Source organism: Varanus komodoensis, unplaced genomic scaffold (assembly GCF_004798865.1).
Source record: "Varanus komodoensis strain SLA01 unplaced genomic scaffold, ASM479886v1 scaffold21, whole genome shotgun sequence".
In the NCBI taxonomy this organism is placed as follows: domain Eukaryota; kingdom Metazoa; phylum Chordata; class Lepidosauria; order Squamata; family Varanidae; genus Varanus; species Varanus komodoensis.
In genome coordinates this window covers 13,811,522-13,831,739 of record NW_025335589.1, presented here as the reverse complement: position 1 = coordinate 13,831,739, position 20,218 = coordinate 13,811,522, and the positions used below count along the sequence as shown (strand labels likewise).

Below are 20,218 nucleotides of genomic sequence, written 5' to 3'. Positions count from 1 at the left end.
GAACCACAAAAAACAACCCTTTCTTCTTCTTTCCCTATATTCTGCATATGGAAATTTAAAAAGCAGACAAGAGTCTATGATCTGAGGCATAAAAAGAAAAAAGAAGCAAAGGAATCAAACAACTAACCTTGCAACAGCAATGCAAATGCTTATGGTACAGAAGAAATGCATACAAAGAGTAGGTTCAAAGCTTTTCTCCTCCTGTTTAAAAATATACTTTGAACAGATGAAGACTGCAATGAGGATTTTAAACTTGTCAGAATTACACGTTCACTACCAGCACAGAGTAACCTGGCACAAGTGGTGGGTAAGAATAACTAATATATAGAAGGGGTAAATATATCCTCCAATATTTTGTAATATAATATTTCAGATATATTTCAAAGAATTCTTGATGTACTTCTGCAAAGTCCCATTCCACATTTCAGATATTTGGTAGCAGGGAAGTTGTCTGAATTCCAAAAGTTTGTGGGTTCAAAGACCAAATGACATGATGCTGAAAGTGAAGTTAAAGCAGTCTGAGCAAACATGGGACAAGGTTGGATTGCAATGGAAATATTTATGTGTAATTGCTTTGTGGAATGTCCAAATTCCCAACTATAAGCTGGTAGAAGTTTCATCACATAGCGCTAAGACTTGGAGTTATGGCACAGAAACCCTAGGTCAGTGGTGGCGAACCTATGGAACGTGTGCCACAGCAGGGACGGAGAGCCCTCTCTGTTGGTACACAAGCCAAGTTGCCCTAGCATCACCCCAGCAGCCGAACATCAGATAACAGCGCACAAAGGGGCCATGCACATGCTCAGAAAGGAGTAACAACGCCAGGCAATGATGTCACGAGCCTCAACTCATTAGCCGCGACTTGTCCGAGCTTTCGCATGGCCGGTCAGTGCACTGCCAAAGATATATATATATTTGCTTGGACTGGCTGTGAGGTGTTTTTTCTATACTAAAACCTCAGTTTTCAGGTTTTATTGTAGTGTTGGCACATTGTGATAAATTAATGGGTTTTGGGTTGCAGTTTGGGCACTCGGTCTCTTAAAGGTTCACCATCACTGGTTAGGGTTAGAAAAACAAGGTGTCCTGGCATGCTTTTGATGGTTGGAATGTGCTTAGAATGGGCAGAAATGATGAGCTGTGCAGAAAAAGCTACTCAAGGAAGGCTTTTGCAAAATCGCCCTCTTTTCAATGGTATTTTAGCCCTATATTAGGGTTAGGGGTGTGCACCAGGGTAGGGTTAGGGTTAGAAAAACGTGGTGTCCTGGCATGATTTTGATGGTTGGGATGTGTTTAGAATGGGCAGAAATTATGAGCTGTGCAGAAAAAGCTAATCAAGGAAGGCTTTTTCAAAATCACCCCTTTGAATGACATTTTACCCCTACATTAGGGTTAGGGGAGTGCACCAGGGTAGGGTTAGGCCAGTGGTGGCGAACATATGGCACGCATGCTACAGCTGGCACACAGAGCCCTCTCTGTTGACACACGAGCCAAGTCGCCCCAGCATCGCCCCAGCAGCCGAGCATTGGATAACTGCACATAGGGGCCATGCGCATGCTCAGAAAGGAGAAGCAGCACCAGGCGATGATATCATGAGCTGCAACTCATTAGCCACGACTCGTCTGAGCTTTCGCATGGCCGAGTTTTCGCATGGCTGGTCAGGATATATATATATTTGCTTGGACTGACTGTGAGGTGTTTTTTCTAAACGAAAACCTCAGTTTTCACATTTTATTGCAGTGTTATTGCACGTTTACTGCAGTGTTCACTCCAGGTTTTATTGCAGCATTGCAATAAATAAGTGGGGTTTGGCTTGCAGTTTGGGCACTCAGTCTCTAAAAGGTTCGCCATCACTGCCCTAGGTTATGGGGCAGCATAGAAGTAGAATGAAATAAATAATAAATAAATAACTGATGTTCCCAGAACTGAAGATCATGACTTGGGAAAGCATCAGAACAAAATGGAAGGAATGCATCACTACACAGCAATGAGATTAATGTGGCTTGGGTGAAAGACTGCAGTTCAAGATTGTAGGGCCACCCTTAGTGTTGTACTTAGCTGGGCGGAGATACAGACAAAACACTCCCTGAAGCAATTCACATCATGAAGAGGATGTTGTCATATCAGTAGAAACTTGGTTGTCATTTTTAAAGTTTAAATAAAAACTAAAATTAAAACTAGCATGATTGACTTATTTCTAAATTTAGTATGCTGCTTTTCAGCCCTAGATAGAATTCAAAGCAACTCAGGGTGCCATTGTATTGCCTCCACCCTACTACAATTCCCTAAAAGTGCTGTAATTCCCAGCACTGGCAGACACCATGAAAAACTGGGAGTTGTAGAAACTGTTTTCACCTGGATATGCATAGGATTATACCCTTATAAGCTAATATGATTCACTTATTAAAATTTTTTTGAAGAAATGAAGCTGCCTTTGCCAAGTCAAAGCATTCGTTCAAGATCAGTATTCTGTACATTAACTGGAAACAGTTCAGGCCCATGAAGCAGGTCAAGTCCCCAAATTGCACCCACTCACTGTCAGGAGGGTTACATGCCCTCTGCTGCCAACTGCTGGGAGGGCCTCATGCCATGCCACCCCAAGTCTCATTCTGAAGACGTCTCAGACTGAGACACAGGGCATGGGAAGCCATTCTGGAGAACCCACTGGCCACTGCCTGGTGGCTTCAGTAGGAGAGTAGCTGGCACTGCTTTCTGGAGTGACAGCTGTTGTTCACCCTGCGCCTTGCTCTGAGCACCTGAGAATAAGGCGAAGCAAGACAGCTGCTCCAAAGAGCCATGCCAGCCCATTCTCCTGCTGTAGCAAGGGAGACTGCTGTCATGGCTCTTTGGAGTGGTAAGCTGGCCCCTGCCTGAGCAAGGTGCTGGTCTGCCCAGTGCTCCAGGGAGCCATTCCAATTGCTCTCTAATGGTGGTCAGCACAGCTCTTCTGCTTGCAAATCACAGGCTGTAGCACTGAGCAACGGCTTCACCCCCGCTAGTTGAGTTGCAGCCCTAACAGATAGCTTTGATCTACACCTGTAAAAATGGACACTGCATGAATAACACAAATTACTTGGGCAAATGGAAAACCATGCTTCTTTATTGCTTAATATGAACTTAATCAAGTATCGCCACAAATCCCATCCAGCCTACTCATAATATTCTTATAAGGGCTTTAGAGCAATCTCTGCACTTGATAGGCCATATGATGACACGGTCAAGAAATTCCTATCAGGTAGATAAGTCTTGCCAGGCTTGGTGGCAATACCAACAGAACCTCCGCTGAAAGATATTCATTTGTAAGAAAGAAACAGAAATGAGATTGCTGGTTCAGTAGTCATTTACATATATGTTTCCACTGGTATTATAAATCTTAAAAGGCAGCCATCACACAAAATAAATTAGAACACTCTCTGTTTAATTCAAAGTAGGGCTGGAGTTTACTTTAAAAAAATGTCTACAGCTGCAGGCAAACAGCCACCCTCCCTACTTTTCCAGTTCATTTGGGCCAACTTATTTGTTGACAAGTTGATGTAATTATGTGGCTTACTTCAAACATCAAGCTTCTCTTTATATGGCACTCTGGCATTCGTCTTCCAGTCTTCAAAAAGTCTTTGACTGCAGACAAAGCTGGCAGTTAAAAAGAAATCACTAGTTGTTCTTGTATATATTCCTTCATAGCCAGGAATCTCGTTTTATACCTGTGCATTTGCATCTGGTTTCTTGTGTGTCACATACTATATATATTTGTCCTTTTTAGTTTCTTTTTTAAATTTCTTTTTGAATTAAACCTAAAAGAAGCACACAAGGACAAGTTCTGCTTGTTTTCATCATGTGATCCTGTAAACGATTGTACAAAGAAGTTAGTTAGCAGTATAGTACAAGATGACAGCTAGCAACTATTTCTGTGATTACAGGTGCACTTTTTCTGTGTCCATAATCAGATGGATCACTGCAGTTATCAGTGCATAGTGTCAAATTCACAACTGCATTCTTGTAGACTGGGTTTTTTCTGCCATTTCTATAGATAAAAATAGATCTATATTAGCTGAAATTGTTCAACTAATATGCACTTACATAGGAGTCTGCATGGAAAAAGTTAAGTCTGAGTACAAGTACATAAGCATTTAATAACTATTTATAATGTTGACTGAAGACAAACAGAACCACCACTACTGTGGAAAGAATAAAAATAGCTGACTTTTTCTCATGTTTCCATATACTTAAGTATAAAACCATCAAATCCAAAGCTCTAATAGGAAGGCTTAGAAATATATGAATTACGGAATCAGATAAGATCCCTTCTTCATGATGCAACCACCCTGTCAACACAATCAACAAACTACTTACATTTTGCAAAGCACTTGGAACAACTTTAGCTAAAATCTCTTAAGTGAGCATAAAGTACAATGTTAGCAAAATAAGAATAGCATTCCTGCTGTACTACATAATGGTTCTGTGTACAGCTCTCACCAGCATTTGAACTGAAGCAGACTTAGGTTCAATGCAGAGGGCCAACTTCTCCATTGTCTTACATGCATACTAGCCTCATGAAAATAACCTAGCAAATGATATACAGTACAATGTTTGGCCCTAGCAGAACATTTCTTATGCATTATCTGATGGGAACTGCATTTGTTTAAAATAGGGTATTACTGGAACCATTTGTCTATTTCAAAATTCTTAGGAATAATGTAATATTATGGCATAAATCACTGAGGAGAAAAACCCTGCGGAAATCCACAAGTAACTTATGTACATAAGAGCTAAAGAATAATATGGACCTTTTAAATGAACCTTATCCTCTTGAGAGGACAGCAACTCCCACAATGAAATCTAACAGCATCTAGTAAAGTTGTTAGTGGATCACACATATCTGTATCTTTTTATTCCTTTCTGTCTAGATTTCCTTTACTCGCATTTTGAACACTAAAGGATTACATAGGCGGCAGTTCGAGTGCAGGCATGTGCACTTAGTGTATATAAAAATGTGCTCCCTATACCCTACATCATGTTTCATTATTGACCATACCTTTATTATTTTAAAGCATCATCAGCTTCTTCAAAAACTTGCTAACCTCCTAATCTTCAATGCTAATAAAAGCAACCTATCCAGTTCGGTTTTGTTCTGTTTTTCAAAATATGGCCTGCACCTTTAAATACTACCTATGCCAGATGGTCTTGGCATATAAAGCAGCAGGAGACAACATTTTAATGCTACTCAGACAAGCTATTTGTGCTAGATGCAGACCAATGGAGGCAGTTTCAGCCTGCTAATCCTCTCTGCAACCATAGCAACGTCTATTTCAGACAGTTCTCCCATTTGCCAATCAAATGGGCCTGCATGAGCCCAAACTCTCTGCCAGGGTTCCAATGCAAGCAGGTATATTTTCTTTTGTATTAAGGGATGATGCAAGTGATATTCTTTGTCTCAGATTCTAGCACAAAGAACAAAGCCTGAGTTCATCTTTCTAGCTAAGGATTTGTATAGTTATCAATTTTCATATTGCATGGCTTGTTTGAATACAAGATGCAGCTGAACAGACAGCATCTGTCAAAAAATCATAAAGAAGAGAAAGAATATTCTGTACAGTTTATACTGGGCTTCTCAAACCTGAAAGGGCAGAGCAGAAGACCAGGATTCAGTAAATGCTGTAAATTCTCCCATAAAATGAAACACAGGTGATCCATCTCTCAAAACAGTGGACGAATATAATAAATTTGTATTATGCTACCTCAGTAACCTAATCCAAATGTAATGTTACCTTCCTTTTCTACCCTGTGTCCCATCATAACAGCAAATATGTTGTTTGTTGTGCTGTGTTTTAGCTGAAGTGATCGGTCATCAATTCAAAAGTGTACCTTTTCCTTCCTTTTATGAGCAATGGAACAGGAAACGAGAATCCCTGAGAACCCTGGCTTATTGTGAATGAAACCCCAGTGCACACTGCTTTGCTCCCCTCTGTTAGCACGACTCCTAAACAAACCAGTAACAAAAAGAACCAACAACTCATCCTATACCTGGAGTGCAAATTCATTCTGCAAGCATCCCTAAGCAGCCAAAACAGCACCATCCAAGGCTCAAGTGGAAAAAAAACATAAGTTCATAGAAGTTTAAAAAAAAACACTGACCCCATAGCATTTATGATCAACCCAAACTTGCAGTCCTTAGGAGTCCTGAACAAATGAGTACAGAACTATTTATCAAAAGCCAATCTCAGTTGAAAATGTTTTGAACATTTTTATTTTAATACTTAAGAAGATACAGTACATGTTTTGAAATGTAACACTTCAATGTACTGCTGTGAAAAGTACATTCAATACTGATACTTTTACTTACAAAAGAATCCCTGGAATGATACATGTGAAGATAAGCAGTTTCAGAAAGATACACAGCATTCACACTTAATTATGGGTTCCCAGTATCTAAGAAAAGATGTTAGGGCTGTATTAATGTTTCGTGAATCCCTTCAATAGTTCAATAACGAACATATTTTATAGATAGATTCAAACTTGTGTCATTGTACCACCAAATAAGCAAGCAAAGGGAGAATCAACAACTATCCTGCAAGAGTAAAGCTTGCAACCAACAATAGTGCACCAGTAGACCCAGAACTTCTGCATGACTCAGTGCTATGGTGTCGGGGTAGCCATCGTCGCAAGGTGCAGCATTTAAAATTCACACAAAGAAGGGGGAACAAAATTGCACTTGGAGAAGATGCACCTGAATGGGCAATGAGGCGTTAAAATGGAGATACACTAACACCATAGCAAGGTATTTGCTCTATTTTCTCCACACAGGTCGGTGCTGTACATCAGTTTAGGAGGAAGGCATTGATGTATTACTGCTACATACATGCAACATACTTGCATACACAAAGAAAGTTACACTGCTTCTTTTGTTGGTTTCTATTCATGATATTCATTCAACAAGGTATTTCCATTTCGGAAAACTCTTTAATGACATAAAAGTAGTGAAAGAGACTTCGAATACTTGAAAAAGTATGCAAGCTAACACCAGATACATTATTTCCAGTCCTCCCGCTTCCACTACTGTGTCCCACATGTACCTTCATCTTGCTCTCCATATCTTCTCCTCTTATTCCCCCACTCTGTTTGCCTTCTGGCACTGAGCACACTGATTCCAAAAACATCCAATAATGTTTTTACAACATGCTGTTGTGGGAAATCACAGGAAATACAAAAACAGTATATCAGGTCTCTAAATTCAACTCTTTAGCTGGTACATAACCTCCAGAGATTCTCCAAGATATAAAACCAATACAAGCATAGCCCAAGAGCCAAGTGTTTTAAGAAGAATAGCTATGTTCTATGTTGTTTCAGTGCTGCTCCACCTGGGCAGTGTTCAGTACAGAAAGCTGTACTGGGGAAACATTCTTTACATATGTACAAATTAGGTACTCTATCTTGGGTATAAAGAGTTCTTTTAATTTAAAGTAACCCTTTTATTACAGGGTTGTGCAACCTTCATATGTTTTGACCTATAGCTCTCATCAGCCCTAGCCAGTGCAGCCACTGGGGAGGGAGTTGTAGGCTAAGAATTAGCCATTTCTGTTTTATTAAACCTATAAATTCTAACTATTGGATACTGCATGTTTTATCATGCTATTTCACTGCAGCATCAAAATATCTACCCAGACAATAGTAAATGCAATTATCAAAAAACCTGTAGCTTAAGTCTAGTGTTAAGACTATATCATGTTAGTTCAAGCTCCACAAATCCAGGGAATGGGAAACAAATACCTTAATGTACATTGTGTTTGCTTACAGTTTACCCTCCATGCATCCAACTCTCCATTCCTTGATCTTTCTGGCTCAAAGCCAGATGGGGAGGATGGAGTGACTGGGAACACCAAAGGTGTCCTACTGGTCCTGTATTGCCTTATGAAGAATCTGAGCCTTACTATCTTGCTAGAAGAATCCTTCTATGAATTGACCATGCTTCTTTGTCGCATATAAACAAGAGTAATTTGTGGCAACAATGCACACCAGCATTACTGATCTTCAGGAACCTAGAGTCAGATAAATGCCTATCATGCAGCCTTACCATGCAGCACACACAGAATGGAAACTTCAGTCACAGTACTACAATTTCTCATCTGAAATCGTTCGAGCCTACCAAACACAACTGTGAATATTAGGAAAAGAAGAAGGAAAAGAACAGAAATATATTAATAAAAACCTTGTGAATCATATCAATAAAATCCTTGTGGATCAGGCAAAAGGCCTAATGAGTTCAGCAATGTGTGTGCAAACCAAATGCATATGCAAAGTCTACAAACAGGACATGAGTGTACCAGCACCCAAGTAATGGGAACTGAGAGAAAAATTGCCTCTGATACAGGTAGAAATACATAGCCAAAATGATCAGTAGCCATTGATACTTGAATTTCATTAAGCCCCTTTTAAAACTATGAGCTGCCAGGCTGCCAAACAAAAGGACAGCAGTTCGAAGCCAAGCAACGGGGTGAGGCCTGCTGCCTAGTCCCAAGCGCTTGCTATCTAGCAACCTGAAAGCATGTGATGTGAGTAGTACCACTTTGGTGAGGAAGAAACAGCGCCCCATGACGTCATGCTGGCCACATGATCACTTGAATGTGTTTGGACAGTGCTGGCTCATGGCCATAGAAGCGGAGATAGACATTGCCCCCTATAGGCATTTGGCTAGCAGAGTAAAATCTGCAGGGACTCCTTTCCCAAGTTGGTACGTCCTGTGGTAGCAAATACCATAGTTTACCTATGGACTACGTGAAAACGTCTGTCCTGAATTTCCCACTGTTCAGTTTCATTGAATGACAACAAGTTTTACTACTATGTGAAATAGAGATAAATGTCTCCCTATATAGTTTCTCCATGCTTTGAATAATTGTATACATCCTCTGCCATGTAGTCTTTACTTTTCCTCATCTAATTGAAAAAGCTAAAAAGTCCTAAACATCCTGATATGGAAGTTGCTCCAGCTTTCACAACTGTGCATGGTATTCCAAGTGTTGCCACACCACAGATTTGCATTAACCCGTCATGATACTAGCAATTTTATTTTCAAATCCTTTTCTAATCACAAAAACACAGAACTCAAACACAGAATTCACCCTTGGCACAGCCACTACACTGGATCAACGCTCCCACAGAGCCATCAAGCACAACCTCAAGGTCCCTTTCCTGTGCTGACCACATGACACATTTTGCCCCAATGGCATCACACTGCACTTATGAGTAAACCACATTTGTCATTTCAATGCCAATTTCCCTAGCTTGGAGAGATCTCTTTGGAACGCTTCAAAATTCCTTGTGGTTTTTAACATGCTCAGTAATTTGATCACCAAAAAGCCTGGCCACAACTCAACCTACAGTCAGATCATTCATGCGCAAGTTAAAAATGTCTAGTTTCAAAATAGATCCTTGAGAGACCTCACGGCTTGCATCTCTCCAGTCTCAGAGCTACTCATGTATTCTTACTCTATGCTTGTTCTTTAACCGGTTACTGAGCAGGTCTCATCCATTTATCCTATGGCTGCTAAGTTTATACATGAGCATTTGATGGACTTTTTCAAAAAATATTTCTTTTTAATATCCAATTAACCATTGTCTTCCAGATTATCTCACCTACACTGAGAGACACCATTTTAGACCCAGCAACACAATCACAACTGAAGTAGAAATTCCATATTTTGCAATAATAGATACATTTACAATGTCATGACTTGCTTAATAGACATTTTCTGTGAACATCTTGAATATATGTTTTAGCCTTGCAATTTCCACAGATTCAAGCATCTCTGTTTTTCATCCAACTTTTTTTTTTAAGCGCAAGAGATAAAACCTTTGGATGAACCCATAAGTATTTTTTAAAATATACTTAAACAATGATTTAGCATAGCAGTCTCTTTCCTCATTTCTTAGTCAGTTCTTTTCTAGCTTGGTTATATTTTGACATACCTTCCTTTAAAATCACAATATCTGGTGCACTTCCAAAATATTCTAGATCTTTTTTGTAAATGAAACTGGTACTTATCTTCAAGTATAGGTAATACACCCACTCCTTTAAAAAAACATAGAAAGGGTTTGTGTGTGGGGGTTACCTTTTATTGACCCCAACGGGAAGTAAAAATCTGCTAAACAAAGTCAGAGTTGGCAAAGGAGGGTGTAAATTCCTTAAATAATAAAATAAAACCTTCAGTGGGAAAACTACAGCCTGTGTGAAGAATTCAACTGAGCTATTGAGAAAAGAAGGTCTGTTTGGAGCCTTGGGATGAGGAGTCTGCCCTTTAGAATTTGGCAGGGTACATGGAGAAGCATGCTCTTTTCGCTCAGACACTACCACTTTCAATGCACAGCTTGAGGATAAAAACACTTTCTTATTTGGGAATTACTGTACACAATAGGTAGAAAGAGTATGAAAAGCAAATGAAAAGCAAGTGGGGGGAAGACTAATGAGAAAGTAAGGTAAAGAAAGCGAATACTTCTGAAAGGCAAGTCTGATTCAAAGATCTATTAGCAAGCAATACTGTTGCTAAAGCAGTATTGATGAAAAAGCTGAGCAGCTGATTGCAAAACGGGTGGGGTGCTGTCTGTAGAATCCAGAACACTTTGTGTGTGGGGGGGGGGAGTTGGGGGGCAGATGTGTCAGAGGATTATCCTTGGGTGCCTGTTTTCCCTGAAATGACATATGTCCCTGTTGCAATTGTCAACTTGTTTGACCAAGCTCAGACTGCAGAACTAAAAAAAAAAAAAAATGGCTCTTGTGCAACGTCACCTTTTTATATCAGGAGCAAGACGAAGCAAGACAAATTCATTTTGCAAATAAGCATCTGCTGAAACATTCAGAAACACCGCACAGCAAACCTTCAGCATATCTCATTTTCACTGTTGTTGAAGCCAAGTACCAGGCCAAAGCAATGCAGGATTTCTGTTGGCATACAGACTTTCTGAGGCTAGATGGAGAAAAGTGAGCTACAAGCCATTACATTCATAAATACAGTCAAAACTTGACTTTTGGGAGCTTAACTATTGTGGATTTGACTATTCATGAGTTTGCCATCAATACCTAAACGGATTTTTTTTATTTTTTTATTTTTTTGGAGTTTTGCAGCTTACTGTGGAAAATCCCAGATGTGTAGCCTAGAAAAGGTAAAGACAACTGAAGAGTACGCTCTCTGTTCGGGGATCCTACATTCTTTGTCTCAGAACTAGCCATCCATACTCACACTCTTTAGCCCTTAGTGAGCAGTATATCTTGTGTTTCATGGAATTGGCTATTAGCCTATCCTCACATAGGCATAAGGTGAGTAGTATTTTTTAATGAAAAATGTTTTTTTTTTTCAATTAAGTGGTAGGTGTATGTATCTCCCAGTTAGGGAGGGAGAAGCAATCCAGGGCATGAATGGTCAACAGCATTCAGAATTAAGGTGGGCAGGGTGGTAGAAATATTCATGGTTCTTCTACTTTCATGGGGGTCCTGAGCCCCTAACCCCTGCAAATGTCGAGGTTCGACTTCAGTGAGTCACAGAAGATGTACCAAGAATGGTTCTGGTAGGTTCTAGTCTCCTTCTGCTTGGGTGCCCATTTACACTCAATCACTGAAGTGCCTTAAAAAAAGGCTACAACCATAGTAACCACACATGCACATGGATTACTGCTTGAGGAACTGCAATCTTATGCCGCAGCTTTAAGACTCCACAATATGCCCATGAAGAAAGGGGACTGGAAGAAGCTGGGAGTTGTAGGCTAACGGATTTGGAGGGTGTCAGGCTGTGGGAGTCTGGCTCCCTCCACCATTTCATACTAGTGGTCAAAATGAGCTTCAGCATCACAGACTTGGCTAATTGTAATAAAGAAGATCTCATGATCAGAGGCCTTCACTGCTCAGTCGTTTTCTCTTTTTCCTTCATCCTAGTAAAGAAACTGTACATAAATTTTACATAGGAATCTGTAATGTTTTACGATGCTTATGTTTTCCACAAATAATATAGTATATTTTACTAGTATTTAATATATATTCAAAGCTTTTTGGCCATATAAAAGCTGGCATTCTGCCATTAGTAATGTTTAGCAGATCTACAAGATTTGCCTGGCAAGGCAAGCAAAAAAAAGGTCACTCTTTGTTTGTTTGTTTGTTTTTCTTGCACAAAATTGTTTCCAACATTTGCCAACATCCTTTTAAAAGCTTCACTTGAAAAATCAGATTTTCCTAATGAGTTCTTTTTCACTCTAATGTATACATTATGGAGTATTAAAAAAAATAAAAATCCTTTTTAAAAAACCTTCTTTTAATTCATGCCAGTTACCAGTCAAAGCCCTTAGAAGGACATGGTGATCCAGCTAATAGTGGTTAGACACCAGCCTTCCCTAATTTGGTTCCTTCAAGATATCTGCTGGTCTAAAATTTCCAGCATTTCCCAGCCAACATGGCCAATTATCTGAGGAAGTTGTTACAGAGCAGTGTCCCAGTATAGAAAATTTGCCAGCCTAGGGGTAACCTTATGTTTGCACTCAAGACTGGTACAATGGTAGAACATTTTAGGATTAGAATGCCATTCAAAACAAAAATTCAGGTTGATTTCTTGTTTAGGTTTAAACAGATTTGTCCTAATTTATCTCTGTTCAGTCCCTTGATGACCCCAGCCAGTAAAAATCAAGCGAACTCTTGTCTACAAGATTCTGACCCTTCATTTGCAAGGCCCTATCAAATGCTCTTTTTTGGGGGGGGGGGGAGTCAGCAGAGTTCAAGTTGACAAGCTTGTTACAAAGTGCCCTTGGGTGCCCTGATTTACAAGGTGAGGCATATGATATAAACCAGTCTTCTCCAACCTGGTGCCCCTCAACATGATAGACTACAACTGTTCTTAACCATTGCCTGGGGCTGATGGGGACTGAAATCCAAAACACCTAGGAAGCACCAGGCTGAGGAAGACTGACATAAGCGTTAACTATTTTAGCTTTAGGTTGTCTTTATCCTTGCACCAAACTGTCTCCAAAATCTGCAAAGGGCACAATATTTTACAAGTGGCATTCCACAATAAATCAAACAGAAGAGCAAGGACTGTATTGACTTTCAAGATGATTAAGAAGTACAAAAACCTGTGTATATAAAGCTTTTCCATGAAATATAAGCTTTGCTAAATATGCACCCAGACAGAAGACATTTGTATTATATACAACTGCAAAAGCTCACTGAATTTGTTACTTTAACACACTAACAAACTTAACAGTGTTCTACAGAACACTGTTCTATTGACTAGCTTCTCTTTCCTATATGCATATGCACACATGTGCACATACACAGACATTTAATTACAAGATATAGTTACTGTAAGAACTAAGTGGGTTATAACTGCTTAGCTTGCAACAAAATCAATTCTTCTACCTTTATGGGTGCAGCTGGAGCAAGCTCTATGGAAACTGACTTCCCTATCTGACTTCAGCCTCTCTTGGAATAGCTCAGTGGGGCTACCTGATGCAAGAAGGGATTCTCCTGGCAGGTGTCTCTACCAGTTCAGCTTTCTCTGGTCAGTAAAAGGGATGAGTTCAAACCACTCCTTCAGACAGGAAATTTCTCTCTAGTTCAGGCTTCCAAAATGCTTTGATCTACAGCTTCCATCAGACCTAGCTAACAGTGCCTGTTTGGGAGAGCAGTCCTAAACATTTTGTCTGCTTCTCCACCCCACCCTACTTATCTAATCCCTCTTCACTCCACCTGGGTTTCACAAGCAAGTTGTCCCAAGCAGGTTCCCTTCACTGCTAGGTCCTCCTTGGTTCTTAGCACACACAACATGCATGGCAGCCATGCTGTCATCCCAACTGCTTTTCCTCCATTTTGCAAGGCATTCCCAGGATCACATCTCTACCCAGGAAACCCGAGGTTTACTTACTGACCTCTCAGCAAAAAGACACCAAGTTCCCAGCAAAGCAAAAACCTGGACAAATTAGAATCAAATCAGCTCAGAAGGAAGCCAACTTTAGGAACTTTCAAAGATGTTAAAACAAAACAATGATTAAACTACGCTGGCAGCTAAGAACTATTTTGGCTTGATAGTGCACATAGCTGAGTCTTAGGCTGGGCCAGGGTTTTCCTAAGAAGAACAAAAATGAAACTCTGGAAGGCTTACAGCAATTGCATACATGATCGCTCAGAAATCAGTCACGCTAACATCAACAGGGCTTGCACCCATCAGCTGTGAGCTTTCCAGGCAACGGAGAGCAACTGGCAGGTTATGTTCTGTAGCTTTAAGCAGACACTCACACAAAGCACAGCAGCTCCTGGACCTTATTCAGATTTATGTATACTAGTGCCATCCTGTTCATGTTTTTGAGAATTGTCTATCAGTACCATTAAAACCATGATTTAGGCTGCATGATTTTTATTTCATTTCATTTGCAAGCCCTGACATAATGCAAGCATGCCCTTTCTGTTTGGGGGCAAGTAAAAACAGCTAATATTTGGTAATGTTACAAAGTTACAGCCTTTTTCTGTTCCTGAGATCCTCAGAGCTGCAAACAGTTTTAAAATGCTGAACACCAACCATGTTGTTTTTGTTTTGAAAGACCTTTCCTGCCCAAGATTGTTTGGTTGCCATTTGAAAATGTTTCTGTAAAATATCAGTTACATCAACATAAAACTTAATGATTACAAAGACAGCAAGATCAAGACACCAAAAAAGCCACCTTATACTAAGGCAGACCGCTGGTCCTTCCAGCTTGGTTTTGTTGCCTAGCTGATTAGCAGCAGCACCCTGGGGCTTCAGGCAGGAATTTTTCCAGCCCTTCCTGGAGATGCCAAGGATTGGACTTGGCACCTTTTGTATGCAAAGCATGTACTCTGTGACTAAGCTATATTTCCATTCACAACCCCCACTCCAGACCTATTACCCATTGGGCAGAATCCAACAGTGGCTAACTGCACATGGTCAGCCCTGCCAATTCTGTTCCAGGAGCAGCATCCAACACTTTCAGAATAGGAATGTGGTGTTTCCAGGGGCAATCCATTTGAGCAGAAAAACTCATGAATTAAGTATTTTGCCATTCACTATTAACATGACCTAGAATTCCCTTTTTCCTTTCTATGACCTTCACAGAAATTCACTACTCCTGACAAGTCATGCTAGTTCAAGGGATAACAGAGAAGGGCGGGCTCTAAAAGGCTCTAAATAGATCTCATAGAATGAATAGCATTAATAATGGACAGTGTATTTTAACTGCTGTTTAATTTCTTTTTTATGGATGTGTTCTGAATTGATTTTCTTTCATGTCTTAAACATAAAGTTGTATTCTGTCACTGCTAGCCATCTTGATCACCATTTAAAGATAGGATATACATTCAATGAATAAATACATAAACTTTGCTCAGATGTTATGAAGAGTCTCTGCCCAGAGAGCTTGGCAACTATTAGAAAACAAAGCTGAACTCTATAATACAGTTATGCAGTTTAAAGCCCCATTAATTTCCAGCACATATAACTATGGAAGGCCAAAAAATATGACCATCTAGGACCTTAAAAGTCTTTCTGAAGTGAATAAGAGTTAAGCCAGAGCACATCTATCCTTTATACAACTCAAGAGGGAACACAGAGGAGCAATTTCCAGGGGACCGTGCTCTAAGTTTTTAAAACCAATGAAAGTTATATTTGTCATTACACTCTAATTTCCAAATTATCATACCCACTATGCTACTTAAGAAAGTATAATCCTGAGCACTGGGTAGAGAATGCTGACTGTAAGGCTTTTTACTGTCTAAACATGCATAAGATTACATCTTTATTCTCATAAAAACAGAGCTGATCCCTCCCAAGTGTTATTTTTATAATCCTTCTTATTCAACCAGCAAGACCAAGACACTGTAGAACGTATTACACTTTTTCCCACCATAGCAGAAGTCTCTATGCCCTCATATCATCCAAACATTTCTATACTGCCAAACACCTGGATTTCCCAATAACAGATCTGAATTATTACACTTCTCTAAGTTCTCTAAGTTCTCACTCCCTTTGCCTCCCCCTGCCCTGTTGAAAGGAATGCATTTTCACACAGTGAAGGATACCACGATGCAATTATAATGCAGTCAAGGTCCTTCTTAATAGAAAAGCAGTCTACAAATCATCTTAATTAAGAAATACTGAACGTAAATCCATGAAACTTTCCCCCAGTATGCCAGCAAGATGATATGGCAAATACTTTGGCCAGTACTTTTAATGCTCCACCTTGGACAGTGGTGGCATTGACATGGAGGTCCTACTCATCACCTAATCTGCCTACGTGTGCAAGCAGTTTCAGATATATGGTTGAGGTGTGAAGCCCCTGTGATAAAGAAGGACTTTACTAGGTAGGAGCCATATCACATTCCTGGAGAAAGAGAGAGAATGTGCTGGAGCCACCAGTCATGTCTATTTCTTGCTGTAAGTGCAGCTCCATCCCTATTAAAGCCTACTAGATCCTCAAGTAAGGCAGAAGATAGAACATGGTTGCCAGGCAGTCTGTAAGGAGCCTGGTTGAACAGCTCCCAGTGTTCATGTGCCCCACTCGAGAAGAAAGATGCTTCCAGGAGTTCCTCACCATCGTCAGTCTCTTTAAGACTAGGAAGGTTTTTCAAGACGTGTCAAAAGTAAATCCCTGCTGAGTTCAGCATGCACTCTCTGCTTTCCCATGGCCAACTCAACCCACCACAGAATGCCTCAAAAATATGGCTATAGCTAACCAGGTGCCTAAGCAAGGGTATAGTGGAGAGGGATCTCAGGGGAGTCACCCGCTTATTTGGAGGGGGCCCTTAGGGGACTGCTGGATCCCTGAAGCCAGGGTCAGCACCACTCCTACACTGTCTCTCAAGAGACTACATTTTGCTGGTTCATGGCTGGCAGCTGCCACTGTGTCAGAGTTGTGGATTTTGGACTCATAGAAGGTCTCCCACACACATGCACATGCAAAGTCAGAGGCCACAGAACATTAGAAGAAACCAAACAGTGACTCTCAAGCCAGACAGCTATTCTTGGGAGAATATAATTAAGTATGTTTCTGTAAGTGTGGGTAATTAATGCCTGAGTTTCCTTTTTTTCTTTTTCCTTCCCTATTCCTTCCGTCTTGTACGTCATGATTTTAGAGTAAGCCTGTGGGCAGGAACTGCCATATTAATTCCACATAAGGCACTCTGGGAGCTTCTTGTCTGGAGAGCAGAGTACGCATGCAGGTTTAAAAATCATTCTTTCATCATAAGAAAGACACTCACAAATATCTTCTAGAAGCTGTCATTGATTTACCTCAAAAGCAGATACCCCCATCTTGCATTCCTTATTCAAAAGAAATTCAGACAAAGTGACCAAGCTCATTCTTATTCTACAATGACAGGCTGCATAACTTTGGAAACTGGTGTTGCTTCAGGTGTGGCATTGCTGTGGGCGTGGCTTTCAGGTGCGACTCTGACTCTCATGAAGGGACCTCCCCTTCTACCTTTGCCACTACACCACCGTTCCTAGAGCATGTTAACATGGAAGATCACCACCAACCCCAACACATGTCAGTTTATACAGAGCTATACAAATGTATTCAGAGCGCTCAAATATGTTCCTGTGGCCCTAAGATGGAGCATAATTTTCACTATCATAGCTGCCTTATTCTAGCTTATTCTGAACCCTGAAATAAGACCTCCCCCCCTCCCCAGTCCACTACCATAAAGGTGATCTACATCAAGAGTGGCAGATTTCAGCTGTTAGATCTCCTCCCTACCTCCCAGAGCGTGAAAGCCCAGGAATGCGTTCTGAGTACCAGAACTGAACGGAGTGCACGATTCTTCCACCCACGAAATCCCAATTACTTTTAAAGCTTTTCTTCTTCATTTCAGCAGTATAATTCAAGGCAAGGCACAGACAGTCATTCTGTTGCAGCTATTACTAAATAATTTAAGAGTAGGGAGGGATCCTTGCTGATCCACTTGCAATCCCGCTGAGACCTACTACTAATTCCTCCTGTCCGTCCCTGATTACGTGGGAAGCGCGCGTGCCTGCAGGAGGAGAGTAATGCATTAAAGACGATTAGCCTTCGATAGGATTGCCTCCTGGAAGGGTGAAAGAAAAGCTGGCGGGGTGGGGCGGGAGGCTTTCCTTCGTGGCCCTAGATGGTGCCTTAGCCCCGGCGCCAGGGAGAGGGGGCGGCAGCGGTGTCGCTCCGTGGAAGCCGCCCTGCTGCAAAGGTGCCGCCAACTGGAGTGGCGCTCCGCGATCGATGCCCTCGCCCTCCTCCCCGGCTCCTTACCAGGCTCATGCTCGCCGGGGTTGTCGGAGATCTCGATGACCAGCAGCTCTCTGCCCTCGAAGCTCCGGCCCACCGTGTAGATTCTGCTGATGTCCGAGCACTGCAGCCACACCGACACCAGCGCCTCCCGCAGCTCCGGGTAGCGGTGATACTCGAAAGAGATGCCGTCCGCCTGGCTCAGGCGCCGCCGCCGGTTCGCGCCGCCGCCGCCCGCTGCAGCCGCCGCCGCCGCCGCTTCGGGCTCGTCCGCCCGCGAGCCCTGCAAGCACAGGGCGCCCAGCACGCCGCAGAGCGCCAGCAGCAGCGCCCAGAGCCGTCCTCGCCCGGCCATGCCTCCGCCGCCTCTCCGCCGCCCTCGCTGCTGCCCGCTGGGTCAAGGCAGGCTGGGCTCGGGCGCGCGCCTTCGCCCCTTCACCGCTCTGCGCTCACCTCCTCCTCCTCCTCCTCCTCCTCCTCCTCCTGCGCAGGCGGCGGCTAAACCTGCTCCATCCAGGAAGAGGCGGCGAAGCCAGATGCTCGCTCGCTCGCTCGCTCCGCAGGCTGCACTACTCTTCCCAGCGCCAAGGGGAGACGCAGGATGTACCACTTCCACGCAGGGGACGGTGGGGTGACGTTCTTCCATGGACGGTCGACCTGGCGGCCGCGTGGGCGCCCACGTGTTTGGCTCACCGAGCGCGCCCCTTCGGGCTCCTTGCGTCACTGAGCACCCCCTCCCCTCGCCGCCCACCATGTTAAGGTGCCACTGGCGCCACACAGGAACGTGAGGGCCGGGGCCGCAGCACGCCGCCTTTCGGAAGTGTGCGATTCCCGTTCCCTTCAGTTGCCCACCTGTTGGGTGCGTCAGTTGTGACTAAGGCACTCAGCACATGCCCAACAGACTGATGAAATTGGCTTTTGCCTACAAAACGCAGACCACACCTCTGTTCGTCTTGAACATGTCACAAGACCTTTGCCTTTACACAAAGACACTTTTCTTTATTCCTATTTTGCTTGTTTTGGCATCTATACTCAGCACTGCTGTGAAGTGTTCCGTGCCTTTTAAAATAAAATACAAATATATAATACTCCAAACAAGATAGCAATAAAAACCGTCAACATTAACAAGAGCAAAATTAACATTGTTGTTCTACATATGGCTACACAGAGGTCAATTTCATTGAAGCTTTATTCCAGATAAATTGGTATAAGTTTGCAGCCTAAGAAGCTACAGCTGTAATCTTAAATATATTTACGCAGGAATAAAGCCCCTCTGAAAACAGTAAGGAGCAAGCATGCATAGGCATATGTTCTTTTTTTAAAAAAAGTAGCTGCATATTCAAGGAAATTATGAGAAACAGTGAGATAAAAATCTAACAGATAATAAAAGCAAGGTCCTACATGGGAAAAGCAAAGCCCGACATGGTGATTGGGGGCTAACATATAAAACATTCACTTTTCTTACTCTGTGGTCATACAAGATCCATCTAGGTTTCCTATTCTTTACCCAAGATAGCAGTCTTCTGACATTCGTGGGTAAAAGGGAGGGACTTGATTCATGGTAAAGCGGCTTACACAATTATTCCCGGATAAGCAATCTCTGACTCATTTGCACATTCACTGGCACATTTATTTTCACAACATAGAATGAATCAAAAGACTCCAACTGAAAGGGATTCTTGATTCATCTCTTGTTATACTTCTGGAATGAAATTCACAGCAAAAGTTGGTCACTCTGGTGGTGATGCTTACAGACAGGTGTGCAAAGACCATATTTAGAGAAGGCAATGGATTCAAGGGTCATACCTCACACCTGGAGGAAGTCACATCAGTGAGGACAAAGAACTATTTTTCAACTAAGCAAGAAAGAAATGGTCCTGGCCAGTAGCATTGCTGATTCAGGAATGGGGTACAGCACTGGATGCACTGAATTCTCTTTGATGAATCATAGTCCTAACCTAGGTGTATTCCTGGACTCTATCCAGAT

The 20,218-nt window shown here is 41.9% G+C and overlaps 1 protein-coding gene across 1 annotated transcript in view; it reads right to left on the bottom strand.

The window, feature by feature from the left end:
• CPE (carboxypeptidase E) overlaps nt 1-18,586 on the bottom strand; it is a 69,654-nt gene extending 51,068 nt beyond the window's left edge. Inside the window, exon 1 of the mRNA XM_044430809.1 lies at nt 18,256-18,586. Coding sequence (XP_044286744.1) covers nt 18,256-18,586 — 331 coding nt within the window. The remainder of the gene's footprint in view (nt 1-18,255) is intronic.
• Nucleotides 18,587-20,218: the final 1,632 nt, after the last annotated feature.